The 17,781-nt window shown below is 42.0% G+C and overlaps 1 protein-coding gene across 10 annotated transcripts in view; it reads left to right on the top strand.

The window, feature by feature from the left end:
* The window catches only part of LOC129835354 (H(+)/Cl(-) exchange transporter 3-like), a 65,688-nt gene that overhangs the window by 17,882 nt on the left and 30,025 nt on the right, over positions 1-17,781 (top strand). For 8 of the 10 annotated variants that reach the window (XR_008756407.1, XM_055900970.1, XM_055900972.1 and 5 more), the window contains one exon: positions 16,595-16,755. Coding sequence is in view for 9 of the 10 variants with exons in the window: in XM_055900970.1 (XP_055756945.1) it covers positions 16,595-16,755 (161 nt within the window). In the remaining variant the exon portion in view is untranslated. Of the gene's footprint in view, positions 1-6,022; positions 6,361-16,594; positions 16,756-17,781 lie in introns of those variants that run through there. The other 2 variants (XM_055900974.1, XM_055900978.1) reach the window with 2 other exon arrangements.

The following is a 17,781-nucleotide window of genomic DNA, read 5'->3' as shown; positions in this document are numbered from 1 at the left end:
TGAAATTCTCGATTATTGTGGATTTATTGGTGGTGACAGTGTTTCCTAGCCTCAGTGCAGTGGGCAGCTGGGAGGAGGTGCTCTTATTCTCCATGGACTTTACAGTGTGCCAGAACTTTTTAGAGTTTGCTGCAGGATGCAAATTTCTGTTTAAAAAAAGCTAGATTGGTTCCTATCTTCCCTGAAAAGTTGCATATCGCGGGGGCTAGTTGATGCTAATGCCGTACGCCACAGGATGTTTTTGTGCTGGTTAAGGGCAGTCAGGTCTGGAGTGAACCAAGGGCTTTATCTGTTCCTGGTTCTAAATTTTTTTGAATGGGGCATGCTTATTTAAGATTTTGAGGAAAGCACTTTTTAAAGAATAACCAGGCATCTTCTACTGACGGAATGAAGTCAATATCCTTCCAGGATGCCCGGGCCAGGTCGATTAGAAAGGCCTGCTCGCTGAAGTGTTTTAGGTGTATCAATACACTCAGTCACTACACTAGACTAATGACTTTCCTAGTTAAAACTTCTTATGGCTGCAATCCCGTTAACGGGATCGATATGACAACAGCCAGTGAAAGTGCAGGGCGCCAAATTCAAACAACAGAAATCTCATAATTAAAATTCCTCAAACATACATGTATCTTATACCATTTTAAAGTTCATCTTGTTGTTAATCCCACCAAATTGTCCGATTTCAAATAGGCTTTTCAGCGAAAGCACCACAAATGATTATGTTAGGTCACCGCAAAATCACAGACAAACACAGTCATTTTTCCAGCCAAAGACAGGAGTCACAAAAAGCAGAAATAGAGATAAAATGAATCACTAACCTTTGATCTTCATCAGATGACACTCATAGGACTTCATGTTACACAATACATATATGTTTTGTTCGATTAAGTTCATATTTATATCCAAAAACCTCGTCAAAAGCCACGTCAAATAACATAAATACTCATCATAAACTTTGATGAAAGATACATGTTTTACATAGAATTAAAGAAACTTGTTCTTAATGCAACCGCTGTGTCAGATTTCAAAAAGCTTTACGGCAAAACACAATATTCAATAATCTGAAAGAAGCGTTCAGCCACAAAAGCAAGCCATACAGTTACCCGCCAAATTGTGCAGTCAACAAAACTCATAAAAAGCATTATAAATCTTCACTTACCTTTGCTGATCTTCGTCGGAATGCACTCCCAGGACTCCCACTTTCACAAGAAATGTTCATTTTGTTCGGTAATGTCCATCATTTATGTCCAAATAGCTATTTTTGTTAGCGTGTTTGGTAAACAAATCCAACGTCAGGAAGCGCGTTCACTAAAAGCTGACGAAATGTCCAAAAGTTCCGTAACAGTCAGTAGAAACATGTCAAACGATGTATTGAATCAATCTTTAGAATGTTTTTAACGTGAATCTTGAATAACGTTCCAACCGGAGAATTACATTGACTTCAAATGAGCGATGGAACAGAGCTCCCTCTCAAGTGAACGCGCATGGTTAGAGCATGGTCAGGTCATGGCAGACCTGACTAATTCCTTTCTCATTCGCCCCCCTTCACAGTAGAGGCATCAGACAAGGTTCTACAGACTGTTGACATCTAGTGGAAGCCGTAGGAAGTGCAAACTCATCCATATATCACTGTGAATTCAATAGGATCGTGGTTGAAAATCGACCAGCCTCAGAAATCCCACTTCCTGTTTGGATTTTTTCTCAGGTTTTTGCCTGCCATATGAGTTCTGCTATACTCACAGACATAATTCAAACAGTTTTAGAAACCAGAGTGTTTTCTATCCAATATGAATAATAATATGCATATATTAGCAACTGGGACTGCGGAGCAGGCAGTTTATTATGGGCACCTCTGTGCACCTTTCATCCAAGCTACTCAATACTGCCCCTGCAGCCATAAGAAGTTAAATAAAATAAATACAAAGATACAGGCGTCCTTCCTAACTCCGGAGTAGAAAGAAACCGCACAGAGATTTCACCACGAGGCCAATGGTCACTTTTTAAAACAGAGTTTAATGACTGAAAAAAATGTTTTCCTATTTGCAACAAGGCACTAAAGTAAAACCAGGCATTGGAACCTAAATTATTTTCCAATCGTTTTGTTCTGAACAGAAACATAATTTTTTCTTTAACTTTCAATTGTTCCGACCAGCTAAATAATCATTCCTTTTTGTTTCTTTTTATATCTCAAAAATATATATATTTTTTATTTAGCTCGACATTAAATTACTTCACCAATGGATAGAGCAACGTGCTATGGAGCAGGCAAGCTATGTACACGCATTGGACAGACAAATGTAGTGTAGGGTACGGCATGCAACGTACATTTTGCGGGTGAGGATAGCGCTGGGCATCTTGTTATGACATGCCTTATCTGAATTAGGCACACAAAATTATACATATGGAGAAGATGCTTCTTTAAAGGAACTTTGGATGTCTTTGAATTTCAGAGAGTTGGCTTAACTAATGTTGAACCAGAGCTAGCCCTTGACCAAGACTCTCAGTTCCATTACATTACACGTAATGCTGCCTAGAGTTTTCGAGAGCTAGACCAGAGCTAGCTAACAAGCTAGCTAGCTAACAAACTTGTGTGTTCAGAGCGGCACCAGAATTAAAATAAAAACATGTCTTACCTTTTTGTAGTTAATACATCAACTGTGAAACGCCATAACTATGGTATCCTTAATAGTTGAAAAAGTGAATCAATTGTTCTCTAATAATAAAAAAATATCTCCCCTTAATTTCTGAATCACACCTGTAATGTCAGTAGCTACAGTAGACTATGCATGCTTTGTAGGGAGGGGCATATAGTCTACACACTCACACTGGCAAAGATTTTCAGTTGGCAGGCCCTGGAATGCACTTCTGAGTGACAGTGAGGGCTTTGCATAGGCGCTTTGTTGCGTTTTTTTGTGGGGCTGAAAAACATGCTCGGAACGTAAAATAACATTAACTGGTTCCCATACTTTTAAAATAGCGGTTCTGTTCCAGAACAGTATAGATCACTTTTGTTCTTGGTCTGGTTCTGTTCCTTGAAAAATGTTATTTTCCAGTTTTCAGTTCTGGTCCCTGAACCGGTTCCAACCCCTGAATAAAAATGCAAATAACGCTTTGTTTTCAGGACAAAGTTTATGTTTGGGGCAAATCCAACACATCACTGAGCACCACTCTTCGTATTTTCAAACATGGCGGTGGCTGCATCACATTATGGGTATAGTTGTCATTGGCAAGGACTAGGGAGTATTTTTTGGGGGGTGATAAAAAATCAAATGTAATAGAGCTAAGCACAGGCAAAATCCTAGAGGAAACTTAGTTCTGTCTGCTTTTCACAAGACACTGGGATATGAATTTACCTTTCAGCAGGACAATAACCTAAAACAAAAGGCAGAGTATACACTTACCAAGACTACATTGAATTCGTGACCTAGTTACAAAATGGCTGTCTAGTAATGATCAACAACCAACTTGAGAGCTTGAAGAATTTTTAAAGAATAAATGTGCAAATATTGTACATTTCAGGTGTGCAAAGCTCTTAGAGATTTACCCAGAAAGACTCACAGTTGTAATCACTACCAAAGGTGATTCTAAAATGTATTGACTCAGGGGTGTGACTACTTATGTAAATTACATTTTTGTATTTCATTTTCAATAAATGTGCAAACATTTCCAAAAACATGTTTTCACTTTGTCATTATGCGGTATTGTGTGTAGATGGGTGAGGGGAAACATACAGTGGGGAGAAGAAGTATTTGATACACTGCCGATTTTGCAGGTTTTGCTACTTACAAAGCATGTAGGTGTCTGTAATTTTTATCATAGGTACACTTCAACTGTGAGATACGGAATCTAAAACAAAAATCCAGAACATCACATTGTATGATTTTTAAGTAATTAATTAGCATTTTATTGCATGACATAAGTATTTGATACATCAGAAAAGCAGAACTTAATATTTGGTACAGAAACCTTTGTTTGCAATTACAGAGATCATATGTTTCCTGTAGTTCTTGACCAGGTTTGCACACACTGCAGCAGGGATTTTGGCCCACTCCTCCATACAGACCTTCTCCAGATCCTTCAGGTTTCGGGGCTGTCGCTGGGCAATACGGACTTTCAGCTCCCTCCAAAGATTTTCTATTGGGTTCAGGTCTGGAGACTGGCTAGGCCACTCCAGGACCTTGAGATGCTTCTTACGGAGCCACTACTTAGTTGCCCTGGCTGTGTGTTTCGGGTCGTTGTCATGCTGGAAGAACCAGCCACGACCCATCTTCAATGCTCTTACTGAGGGAAGGAGGTTGTTGGCCAAGATCTCGCGATACATGGCCCCATCCATTCTCCCCTCAATATGGTGCAGTCGTCCTGTCCCCTTTGCAGAAAAGCATCCCCAAAGAATGATGTTTCCACCTTCCTGCTTCACGATGGTGTTCTTGGGGTTGTACTCATCCTTCTTCTTCCTCCAAACATGGCGAGTGGAGTTTAGACCAAAAAGCTCTATTTTTGTCTCATCAGACCACATGAACTTCTCCCATTCCTCCTCTGGATCATCCAGATGGTCATTGGCAAACTTCAGACGGGCCTGGACATGCGCTGGCTTGAGCAGGGGGACCTTGCGTGCGCTGCAGGATTTTAATCCATGACGGCGTAGTGTGTTACTAATGGTTTTCTTTGAGACTGTGTTCCCAGCTCTCTTCAGGTCATTGACCAGGTCCTGCCGTGTAGTTCTGGGCTGATCCCTCACCTTCCTCATGATCATTGATGCCCCACGAGGTGAGATCTTGCATGGAGCCCCAGACCGAGGGTGATTGACCGTCATCTTGAACTTCTTCCATTTTCTAATAATTGCATCTTGAACTTCTTCCATTTTCTAATAATTGCACCAACAGTTGTTGCCTTCTCACCAAGCTGTTTGCCTATTGTCCTGTAGCCCAGCCCAGCATTGTGCAGGTCTACAATTCTATCCCTGATGTCCTTACACAGCTCTCTGGTCTTGGCCATTGTGGAGAGGTTGGAGTCTGTTTGATTGAGTGTGTGGACAGGTGTCTTTTTATACAGGTAACGAGTTCAAACAGGTGCAGTTAATACAGGTAATGAGTGGAGAACAGGAGAGCTTCTTAAAGAAAAACGAACAGGTCTGTGAGAGCCGGAATTCTTACTGATTGGTAGGTGATCAAATACTTATGTCATGCAATAAAATGCCAATTAATTACTTAAAAATCATACAATGTGATGTTCTGGATTTTTGTTTTAGATTCCGTCTCTCACAGTTGAAGTGTACTTATGATAAAAATTACAGACCTCTACATGCTTTGTAAGTAACAGAACCTGCAAAATCTGCAGTGTATCAAATACTTGTTCTCCCCACTGTACATATTTAATCCATTTTGAATTTGGGCTGTAACACAACAAATGTGGACTAAGTCGAGGGATATACTTTCTGAAGGCTCTGTTGGTAGCTATGAACCCTTCAGAAGAAATCTCACACATGGCTTCATATCCTCTTTGTGTATACGTGTTTGAGAGCGAAAGAGAGAAAGTTCATGTGTTTGTGGAAAAGGGAAGGAGAAGGTAGAGGAGAGTCTCTGTCTCGCACTAATGGTTTCACTCATTTGTTTATGGTAGTTTTCATCTTCTGGCTGTTTCTCTTGCTCTCCCCTGCTGTGGCTTTTGCTCTAATGGCATTTTGATTTTAGTGTGTGTGTGTGTGTGTGTGTGTGTGTGTGTGTGTGTGCGCGCACACGCTGTTCTGCCTCTGAGAAATTGCTTCATTCAAGTCAATTAGGCCTATTGATTGTGCAGAAAAACAGTTTTTCTAACATTAATATATTAATTTGTTAATTCCTTGGTAAGCAGCAAATTAAAACTGTAATGTACTGTATAGTGCTGCAGTCAATACAGATCAATATGATGCCAGCAGTACTGGCAGTTGTCTACCCTAACAACCAACCAGTGCGAGCCGATCGTCTTTCCTGTGACGACATCACCGGCCCCTTAGCAGTCAACTGCTGAGAGCTCGGCTCACACACACACACACACACACACACACACACACACACACACACACACACACACACACACACACACACACACACACACACACACACACACACACACACACACACACAGTCACAAATAAGCCTATGCACACAGCCCGCTATTCGTGGCTGCTGTAAATCATGGAGGCTGCCTCCATGGTAAACAGTTCGCCTAGAGACGAGTAGCTAACGCGCAGTGAGAGAGCTAACGTAAGCTTAGCGGCCAACTGTCAGTTAACCATGGAGGATATCTCAGCCGAGACCGACCCCTATCTCCCTTACGACGGGGGAGGGGATACCATTCCCCTGCAGGAACTGCCTAAAAGAGGTATGCCACGATCCCCGCACCTTTCCTTCCTTCTGTATGTAGGTTGGAGGTTCATTTCTGTCTGTCTGTCCATATGTCCGTCTGGCTACAGTTAGTCATGGAGCTGGATAATCTAACGCTCAAGCTCCCAGCTGTTGTTATAAAGACTAAAATGGTGTGGCGCTTATGATTTAGAACAGATAGGAGGGCTGTAATGTGTGTGTGGGCGACAATATTATCTAACTAATGTTAGCTGGCTGTCATTCTTTGACCATTCCCCTGCTCATTGATGATTAACCTTGGCTGTTTGTGACCCAATATCTGGGCTGTGTGTGTGCGTTATCTGCGTGGTGAATTAGCTGGGTGTGTTTTTTTCACAGGAAGGCTTAGCTGAGCTGGATGAAGCAGTGGCCAAGGAGTAGCAATGTGTGCCACTGCCTCCTCCCTTTAGTCTCTTGACTTAGAATAAGCCGTTAAATGTTTGTGTGTGTTCAAGAGAGAGACACGTGTTTGGTGTGTGTGGGAACACCTCTATAACAGCTTCCAGATGTTGGTCTCCGTGTGGTGCTGATCCATTTAACATGCAACAGTGTTTGAAGAAAAAAATATTTATTTTATTTTATGAATACAGTATTACTAACAGCACCCGATTTTAAACACATTTTGTCAAGGGATCAGTGGAAAACGTTTTGAGTGTTTAATACAATACAATGTATTGTAATATTGTTGATGTTCTTAACCCAGGGCATTATGGGCCTGGGTTAAGAACACAGGGATATAGGTATCCACACTAGGCTTACTCCACCAATTATACATTTTTCATCGCAATACTTCGTGTAATCCCATTTTTATTGTTATTAAACTGCAAAGTTTTCTCTGTAAATTGTCAGGATAATTAGCTTGAAAAATGAAAGATTCTCTACGATGCCTAAATGTTCCTTCCCAGGGCCCGAGACTTGGTTCATCTAGCCATGCGCTGCACAAGTCCTAGTAAAACTCTGTGTATGCTATTTTGATCTCACTTGAGTTGTGTTCTGATTATGAGGGAGTCCCTGATATATTTAGTATAAAAAAAGTGGTTCCAGAGAACAAAACACTAACTCACACTAACATCTATAAAGCATCTGCTATCCTCCTTATTACCTGTACAAAACCTTTACATTCTCAACATGATTCAATGTTGTGTGGATATATCCTTTTTTTTCACAGTTAACTAATATATTGTTCTATCTTCTCCAAGGCCTTAGCCATTCATGGCACACCGCTTAATAATATCCTTGCCTTCAATATAGTGCTGAGCAATTAGTGCTTTTTGAGGTTGTTTCAGTTTGATTATAAAAAAATAATCACTTTTTTTCATTCTTTTTTTTAATCAACTGTGCATAATATGGGTTGAATGCTGTGTAAGCGCAGAATAAAACAATTAATACAAGTTTTTTTTTTAATTGTAGTGGCTGCCCATTATTGCTTTAACATAATTTATTCACATTACTTTAATACAATATTTGTTTAATTTGATGTCTTTATTTAATTCCAAGTCATCATCTCATCTCTATAGAGCTGCTGCCTGTGAAGAACTACTAAAATAGTGATTTTGTCTGACAGCAAAGTAAATAAGGCATACTTTTATGACTGCTGAATACCAACTATCAATCTCTTAGATCATGTATTTTCAGATGACAATACATCTGGAAGCAGCTGCTTTCTATCCCTCTAGATTGAGAGAAGAAGAAACACACAGTCTCTGTGTGCTCCACACCATTCTTATTATAGCTCGGTGCTCCACACCATTCTTATTATAGCTCAGTGCTCCACACCATTCTTATTATAGCTCGGTGCTCCACACCATTCTTATTATAGCTCAGTGCTCCACACCATTCTTATTATAGCTCAGTGCTCCACACCATTCTTATTATAGCTCGGTGCTCCACACCATTCTTATTATAGCTCAGTGCTCCACACCATTCTTATTATAGCTCAGTGTTCCACACCATTCTTATTATAGCTCAGTGCTCCACACCATTCTTATTATAGCTCAGTGCTCCACACCATTCTTATTATAGCTCGGTGCTCCACACCATTCTTATTATAGCTCAGTGCTCCACACCATTCTTATTATAGCTCGGTGCTCCACACCATTCTTATTATAGCTCGGTGCTCCACACCATTCTTATTATAGCTCGGTGCTCCACACAGACAAGAGAAGTATGCGGGTGCACAATGGGTTGTGGTAATTGTAGTTGCCACGTTTTCTGCACTAAACTATCTAGAATATTGGCCGGTTGGCAACTACAACTCTCTACTACATCGCACAGTTCAGGCTTGATCTGATTTGTCTCTACAGAAACTGTGCATTGAGCTCACAGCAACAAAAAAAACGGAACAAAATGGAATTCAAATACTTTAAACAAAGTTGGTCAATTAGTTGTTTACAAAACGAAAAATAACCTACATTTCGGTTAATCGCTCAACTTAATCAGTGACGTGGTAGGTTAAGTTTATCTCAAAAGAGAGAAACTACTTAACGTCAGTCCTATTCCATCCACTTTCAGTTTACGGTTGAGCTCCTTAGGGTACGTCCCTATCTGTGTGTCGAGGATAATGGTTTGTGTTGGTGTAGTCCTTGTTCATTACTTTCCCTTGCTGAATGAAATACACTGGCAAAGGATTCTCTCTCTCTCGTTCCCTAAATGTTTTTTTTCTCTCTAGTCTGTTATGAGGTAGGCCTTTCGGTCACGTTTCCTTACTAGCCTCGTGCAGGCCAGGGTTAGTTGCAGCCTGCTGTTCTCCAGCCCCAGTCAGTCCATCTGCTGAGCTGAGCCTCCTTGATCTGCTTTGCAGGACTGGAGTAATGCTGGAGTAGCCTGATACTGGAGTAATGCTGGAGTAGCCTGATACTGGAGTAATGCTGGAGTAGCCTGATACTGGAGTAATGCTGGAGTAGCCTGATACTGGAGTAATGCTGGAGTAGCCTGATACTGGAGTAATGCTGGGGTAGCCTGATACTGGAGTAATGCTGGAGTAGCCTGATACTGGAGTAATGCTAGATTAGCCTGATACTGGAGTAATGCTGGAGTAGCCTGATACTGGAGTAATGCTGGAGTAGCCTGATACTGGAGTAATGCTGGAGTAGCCTGATACTGGAGTAATGCTAGATTAGCCTGATACTGGAGTAATGCTGGAGTAGCCTGATACTGGAGTAATGCTGGAGTAGCCTGATACTGGAGTAATGCTGGAGTAGCCTGATACTGGAGTAATGCTAGAGTAGCCTGATACTGGAGTAATGCTAGAGTAGCCTGATACTGGAGTAATGCTAGAGTAGCCTGATACTGGAGTAATGCTAGAGTAGCCTGATACTGGAGTAATGCTAGAGTAGCCTGATACTGGAGTAATGCTAGAGTAGCCTGATACTGGAGTAATGCTAGAGTAGCCTGATACTGGAGTAATGCTAGAGTAGCCTGATACTGGAGTAATGCTAGAGTAGCCTGATACTGGAGTAATGCTAGAGTAGCCTGATACTGGAGTAATGCTAGAGTAGCCTGATACTGGAGTAATGCTAGAGTAGCCTGATACTGGAGTAATGCTAGAGTAGCCTGATACTGGAGTAATGCTAGAGTAGCCTGATACTGGAGTAATGCTAGAGTAGCCTGATACTGGAGTAATGCTAGAGTAGCCTGATACTGGAGTAATGCTAGAGTAGCCTGATACTGGAGTAATGCTAGAGTAGCCTGATACTGGAGTAATGCTAGAGTAGCCTGATACTGGAGTAATGCTAGAGTAGCCTGATACTGGAGTAATGCTAGAGTAGCCTGATACTGGAGTAATGCTAGAGTAGCCTGATACTGGAGTAATGCTAGAGTAGCCTGATACTGGAGTAATGCTAGAGTAGCCTGATACTGGAGTAATGCTAGAGTAGCCTGATACTGGAGTAATGCTAGAGTAGCCTGATACTGGAGTAATGCTAGAGTAGCCTGATACTGGAGTAATGCTAGAGTAGCCTGATACTGGAGTAATGCTAGAGTAGCCTGATACTGGAGTAATGCTAGAGTAGCCTGATACTGGAGTAATGCTAGAGTAGCCTGATACTGGAGTAATGCTAGAGTAGCCTGATACTGGAGTAATGCTAGAGTAGCCTGATACTGGAGTAATGCTAGAGTAGCCTGATGCTGCAGTAGCCTGATGCTGCAGTAGCCTGATGCTGCAGTAGCCTGATGCTGCAGTAGCCTGATGCTGCAGAAGCCTGATGCTGCAGAAGCCTGATGCTGCAGTAGCCTGATGCTGCAGTAGTCTGATGCTGCAGTAGTCTGATGCTGCAGTAGTCTGATGCTGCAGTAGTCTGATACTGGAGTAGACAGATACTGGAGTAGACAGATACTGGAGTAGTGGTGGAGTAGTCTGATGCTGCAGTAGTCTGATACTGGAGTAGACAGATACTGGAGTAGTGGTGGAGTAGTCTGATACTGGAGTAGTGCCTATGTGCACTAAACCCTGACATTGAATGGTCTCACTTTAGGCATGTAACTGAACACACAAAGTGTGTGTGTGTGTGTGTGTGTGTGTGTGTGTGTGTGTGTGTGTGTGTGTGTGTGTGTGTGTGTGTGTGTGTGTGTGTGGTGTGTGTGTTGTGAACTCATTGATCAGTGTTGCTGTTGTGGTTGAAATCAGTCCCTTGTAGGATTCTGTTTTCATATTGTTATCATTCAGCTGGATGCTGTGTGTTAGCCTACACAGGTCGGGTAAATCAAAACATGAAGTGCCTGCTGCACTGCAGGACCAGGGTTGCCTATCCCTGTTCTAGAGTCTAGATTAGAACATCCACTCAACCTCATTATGAAGACATTATTCATCTCCCCCCCTGTGGATTTCACTCACAAATCAGGTTGGTTGGAAAGTAGAAGGCGATTATGTCCATCTCAATGATTGACTTGACTGCCTGCTCTGTTTGCCAGGCTGAGACTGTTTCAGCTGACTCCACAAGAACAAGCCATTTCACATTGGTCTTCCTCACGAAGGGAAGCACTAGATGAAAGCTATTAAACTAGTGTAACACACACACACTAGTTCCTGCTGCTCTCTGGGAAATGCCTATTTCTCTCTTACACTCCTATTTCTACATCAAAGGGCTTCATATAGACCTAATACTGTCATTGGAATGGCTTGGCTTGGCCTTCTAAAATCAGGTTAGAGGTCTGAGAAATCCTTTACTCATTTCTCTACTCCTAGTGGTAGCAAGTAGTGTAGTGAAAGCACACATTTATAGCGTCTCTGTTTATTAGTGTTAATAAATTAGTTTACTTTATTTTCTCATCCTCGCCATGGTCCTACTTTCCTCAAAATCAAATGTTATTGGTCACATACACATATTTAGTCGATGTTATTGCAGGTGTAGTGAAATGCTTGTGTTCCTAGCTCCAACAGTGTAGTAGTATCTAACAATTCACAACAATACACACATCTAAAAGTTAAGAAATATATAATTATTAGGATGAGCAATGTCAGTGGCATTGACTAAAATACTGTATATACATTGCCTTAGGAAAGTATTCAGACCACTTGACTTTTTACACATTTTGGTAGGTTACAGCCTTATTCTAAAATATATATATTTTCAAAGTACTTCTCCTCAATCTACACACAATACACCATAATGACAAAGCAAAAACAGAATTTTAGACATTTTTGCTAATTTATCAAAACAAAAAAAACATCACATTTTATTCAGATTCTTTACTCAGTACTTTGTTGAAGCACCTTTGGCAGCTATTACAGCGATTACAGAGTCTTCTTGGGTATGACGCTACAAGCTTGGCACACCTGTATTTGAGGAGTTTCTCCCATTCTTCTCTGCAGATCCTCTCAAGCTCTGTCAGGTTGGATGGGGAGTGTTGCTGCACAGCTATTTTCAGGTCTCTCCAGAGATGTTCGATTGGGTTCAAGTTCGGGCTCTGCCTGGGCCACTGAAGGACATTGAGACTTGTCCCGAAGCCAAGACACCACAGGAGTGGATATGTGCTTAGGGTTGTTGTCCTGTTGGAAGGTGAACCTTTACACCAGTCTGAGGTCCTGAGTGCTCTGGAGCAGGTTTTCATCAAGGATCTTTCTGTACTTTGCTCTGTTCATCTTTTCCTCGATCCTGACTAGTTTTCCTGCCCCTGAAAAACTTGCCACATCATGATGCTGCCACCACCATGCTTCACGTAGGGATGGTGCCAGGTTTTTTCCAGAAGTGACGCTTGGCATTCAGGCCAGAGAGTTCAATCTTAGTTTCATCAGACCAGAGTATCTTGTTTCTCATGGTCAGAGTGTTTAGGTGCCTTTTGGCAAACTCATAGTGGGCTGTCATGTGCCTTTTACTGAGGAGTGGCTTATGTCTGGCCAATCTCTACCATAAAGGCCTGATTGGTGGAGTGCTGCAGAGATGGTTGTCCTTCTGGAAGGTTCTACCAGCTCCACAGAGGAACTCTGTAGCTCTGTCAGAGTGACCATCGGATTCCTGGTCACCTCCCTAACCAAGGCCCTTCTCCCCCGATTGCTCAGTTTGGCGGGGTAGCCAGCTCTATGAAGAGTCTTGGTGGTTCCAAACTTCTTCCATTTTAAGAATGATGGAGGCCACTGTATTCTTGAGGACCTTCAATGCTTCAGAAATGTTTTGGTACCCTTCCCCTGTGCCTTGACACAATCCTGTCCCCTAACTCTTCGGATAATTCCTTTTTGACCTCATGGCTTGGTTTTTGCTCTGACATGCACTGTCAACTGTGGGACCTCCTATACCACAGGTGTACTCCAATCAAGTTGTAGAAACATCTCAAGGATGATCAATGGAAACAGGATGCACTCGAGCTCAATTTCAAGTCTCATGGCAAGGGTCTGAATACTTACGTAAATAAGGTATTTCTGTTTGTGCGTTGTCATTATGGGGTATTGTGTGTAGATTGCTGAGGATTTTTATTTATTTAATCAATTTTAGAATAAGGCTGTAATGTAAGAAAATGTGGAAAAAGTCAAGGGGTCTGAATACTTTCCGAAGGCACTGTACATATGAAATGAGTAAAACAGTATGAAAACATTATTAAAGTGACTAGTGTTCCATTATTGAAGTGACCAGCCTGCTAGTGAGTGACTTGTCATTCACCAGTGTTTGAACTTTGATCACATTCCCACTTCCCACAGATCAGGTGACAGTCCCAGGTTTCTAGTATTTTATGTTAGCAGTTAGTTCCTAGGATTGATATCCTTCCTTAGTTAGCTTAGCAGTTAGCGCCTTGTTTCCTAGCATTGAGATCCTTATTTAGCTTAGCAGTTAGCACCAACTGCCTCTCCTAGGTATCGTTATAGGCTAACACTAGGCTCTACAGCTTTGGATGTCATTGTGCCAACTGTGCCAAGCCACACAACGTTAGCCCCTGGATGACATGGTTGTACTAAACAGCCCCTGTGGCTGTATGCCACCCTACCTAACAAACTCCAGCACAATATCACACACTGCTGGGAAGTTCAGCAACTACACATCAGTGGTGTGTCCCTGACCGCATGCCATTGGAGAATGGTTTCGAAGGTCAGCAAACCATGAATCATCATCATAAATGAATCACATACCCGTGGCTCAGTTGGTAGAGCATGGCACTTGTAACGTCAGAGTTGTGGTTTCGATTCCCATGTGGGACCAGTATGAAAAATGTATGCATTCCCTACTGTAAGTCACTCTGCATGTAGTGTATGCTAAATGGGGGAAAAAATATCTTTAATGTATTTAGCCGTAACTTGACAACGACTTGTCATTAGCTTTGCATCCATCTTCTGCAGATTGTTAGGGTTAAATCGGGTTATGTCAGTTGATGTGATGTCACAGAGGGTTTTAGGTGAATACTTCCTACTACAAGGCCAGATTATCAACAGATTTGAGCTATGCCGGTATTGCTTTGCAGTGTATTCCTATTTCTCTCTCGCTCAGGTAAAATGTCTCTCTGTAAAAATACACAATACACTGTATGGTATTTCAGAGAGCTAAAAATAAGAATTTGCACAACAAAGAATGGGTCTAATGTTATGCATGCCTACCAGTTGTTTAAAGCACATACTTGAGGAGACAACATTCTCTTCTGATGTTTTTTTGGGGACACATAGTAACTTTGTTCTTTCCCGGACACATTCCAACAGAATCGTACAGTTGTCAGAATGACATGGGAGTTGCGCAACGTGAGCGATTTCCCTCTTTATTGGTAGAGTTGTATGGGTAGATGAATGTAGGGCTGTCTCTGTGCCTTTGAAAATAATATGTAATCCCTATCATACTCAGAGAATACTGCAAAACAATCCACTGAATTGGATAGTGCACTTAAAATTTGATTTTTATAAAGTGTTAGTCACGTGCCGAATACAACAGGTGTAGACCTTACAGTGAAATGCTTACTTACGAGCCCCTAACCAACAATGCAGTTTAAAAGAATACACATAAGAATAAGAAATAAAAGTAACAAGTAATTAAAGAGCAGCATCTTTGACGACTACGTGCCGTTGTCCGGTGCTACTTCGCATGAATGTGTCTTACTGTAGCAGTGTTTGTTTCTCTCAGATCACATCCACTGCAGAGAGAGATGACCTTTTTCAAAATGGCGGTTGGCTGCCCAGCTGAGTTGTAGTGCTGGGCACTACAAGTCACCTCTGCTCCATCTCCGCCTTTCTGTGTGTGTGTGTGTGTGTGTGCCAGCCAGCCAGCCAGTATAATCTATTTAACTATCCTTGTTAGATGCGCCGATGCACTGCTACCAACCAGCACAGTCGAGCATGACTGGATCTGGGATATCAAGCATTAGCAGTGATCATCAGGCATTATTCTTGATTATCATCATGAAGGACATCATTTTGGAATATATATTTTTGGAAATATGGAAATGTATCTCCTATCCTGCATCTCTGCCAGTTGAAACATTTTAAGTGTTGTAATGCAATTTAAAATATTGCTACATTCTCTGTGCTTTTTGATCATGCTAGAAGGGTGCCCAGAGCTGTGTGTTCAAATCCCTAATGGTGAACAGAACATCGATTGAACATTGTTGGTGTGGTGTAGCCTACATCCTGTATTAAAACAAGCAGACCTAGACCGAGAAGAATGGCATACTGTTGTAATCCTTGGCCAGTGTTCACTTTACAGTCACACTTTACTACTGTGCCTCTGTTTCCCTTGCCACATTTTTACTACAACATAACACAGCCTGTTGTGTACACAGAGGCATGTGACTGTAGAAAGGCCCTTGTGTCCTTGTGGCAATTTTTATGGGGAACTGTTATCAGAGATTGTGAAATGAGATTTGAGGAAGAAAACCTCACAGACTTTTAAGTAAACATTCTCCTTTAAACCGGAACGGTCCTTTTTGAAGGAAGTCTTTAGATTGTGAATGAACCACTGTTCTGAGACTAACCTCCATGACCAGTGAGTGATTCATTAAAAGGAAACGTAGAGCCCTGGCTCAGATTCTACCCCCTGTGTTCAATCTGCAATTGAACGTCTGCAACTGCACCTCCATTTTGGCTCTGAGCTGGAGGTTTACCCACAGTGCTCTGGTGGTGAGGGGGTAAAGGGAGTAAAGAGGATTTAGTCATCTGATTTATTACGGAGCTGTGTGTGTACACGGGTCAGTAGTTAGTTTTTTCACTGTGTCTGACTCTGGTTGAGATGCAGCAGGCATCCAACGGATGGCTGGATGGACGGGGTTTTCCCCGGTGTGCCACAAGTACCAGTCAGTCAGACAAACTCTTGTTTTCATATGCCAGCAGGCAGCATGTACAATGCAGTGTTCCTAATGGAGTAGATATTTACCACTTCCAGGTTGATGCACACAGTGTAAAGAATAAACATGAAACTGGGGTTGGTGTAATTTGATTTCAGGGATGATAATCGTGTGAGAAGCAGAAAAGGCTACAAGCACACTGTAGTTATGCCTCTGCTGGTGGGTTTTATGTATAGTAGCAGTGTTTCTGCTGTTGGTCCTTGTCAGGGCGGAGGGAATCATATCTTCTGTGTCAGATGTGACTGTGTTACTCAGAGTGGGAGGTTTTCTCTGACGCTGTTACTGTTGCCTCCTTTTACCTGGCTTTTTCAGTGGAGGCTGACAGGGGAGATCATTACATCACTGTCTGTCTGACCCAGATGGCTTATTCATAACAGCATTTGGCCCATCCAGACTTCTAGCAGGCTATGAAGGAACTAGTATGCCATTGTCTGGTCTCTCTCAAACTCTCTCTCTCACACCTGTAGGATCTAACTACGTCATGTCTAACGGGGGAGGGGTGGTGAGCAGCACCACCCACCTGCTGGACTTCCTGGAGGAGCCCATCCCGGGGGTCGGCACCTACGATGACTTCCACACCATCGACTGGGTCCGGGAGAAGTGCAAGGACCGCGAACGCCACCGCAAGGTGAGGATGCGTTTACATTTTAGAAACTAATTTAAGAAAAGAATAGCTGCAAACTAAATATATATAGATTTTTAGTAATTTAGCAGACTTACAATCAGTGTATTCGGCTAGGGTAGGTAAAATAACCACAAGGGTGTCCCCAAGGACTCTGTGCTGGGCCCCTTACTCTTCATCTAGATTCTACATTCTGACCCTCTTACCACTGTATAGTGTAGTTTTGTGTCTGAACAGATGTCTTATGAGCAATAATGTAATTTCCAGGTCAGGTCTTCATTGTTGCTTGTGTTGTTGTCTTGTGGGATGAGTAGGGGGGAGAGGGAGCTATTCTCCACAGTGTCTGCCACAGGTCAGGGCTCATGTTTGTTGTTGTGTTGTGAAAGAAATGTTGTGAAAGAAATGGTGCCCTAGAAGTGTTCCCTGATCCCTGTTCTCTGTGGTGGCTCAGTGTGCCTGTACAAGCCTTTTTGTTTCAGTACCATTTATTTTATAACACCTAGTCTTTCTCTACTGGGCTTGGGCAGTATATAAATTGTCACACCTTCATACCGACCTTATGCCATAACGGGATATTCGGTAATATCCGAAGGTTAGCAATGCTAACAAGTACATATAACATCTCATAGAGAGTGCTAACGAGCGCATTGCAAACATTTTATACAGTCTCTGACCTAGAGTATTTGCAGGACAAACATCTCAGCTCATAAAATGATACAAGTAACTCTAAAATGCTACTCAGTTTGCTGCACGAACAAAACAAATACTAGACAGGCTTTTGATCCAGGAGGAGATTCTTCGCTGTTACCAAAAAACAGTTCAGCGAAACTTAATTTTGGAAGAAGCTAACCACTTAGCTACATAGCTAACTAGCTGCTAAATTAGCAAACCAAGTGCACAACTGAAGAGCATTTAGCACATTTTAGACAGTTAACTTAATAGTTAAACAGTGGCAAGAAAAAATATGTGAACCCTTTGGAATTACCTGGATTTCTGCATAAATTGATCATCAAATTTGATCTGATCTTCATC

This window comes from Salvelinus fontinalis, chromosome 36 (genome assembly GCF_029448725.1).
Source record: "Salvelinus fontinalis isolate EN_2023a chromosome 36, ASM2944872v1, whole genome shotgun sequence".
NCBI classification, from domain to species: domain Eukaryota; kingdom Metazoa; phylum Chordata; class Actinopteri; order Salmoniformes; family Salmonidae; genus Salvelinus; species Salvelinus fontinalis.
This window is presented reverse-complemented; position numbering and strand designations above follow the sequence as displayed.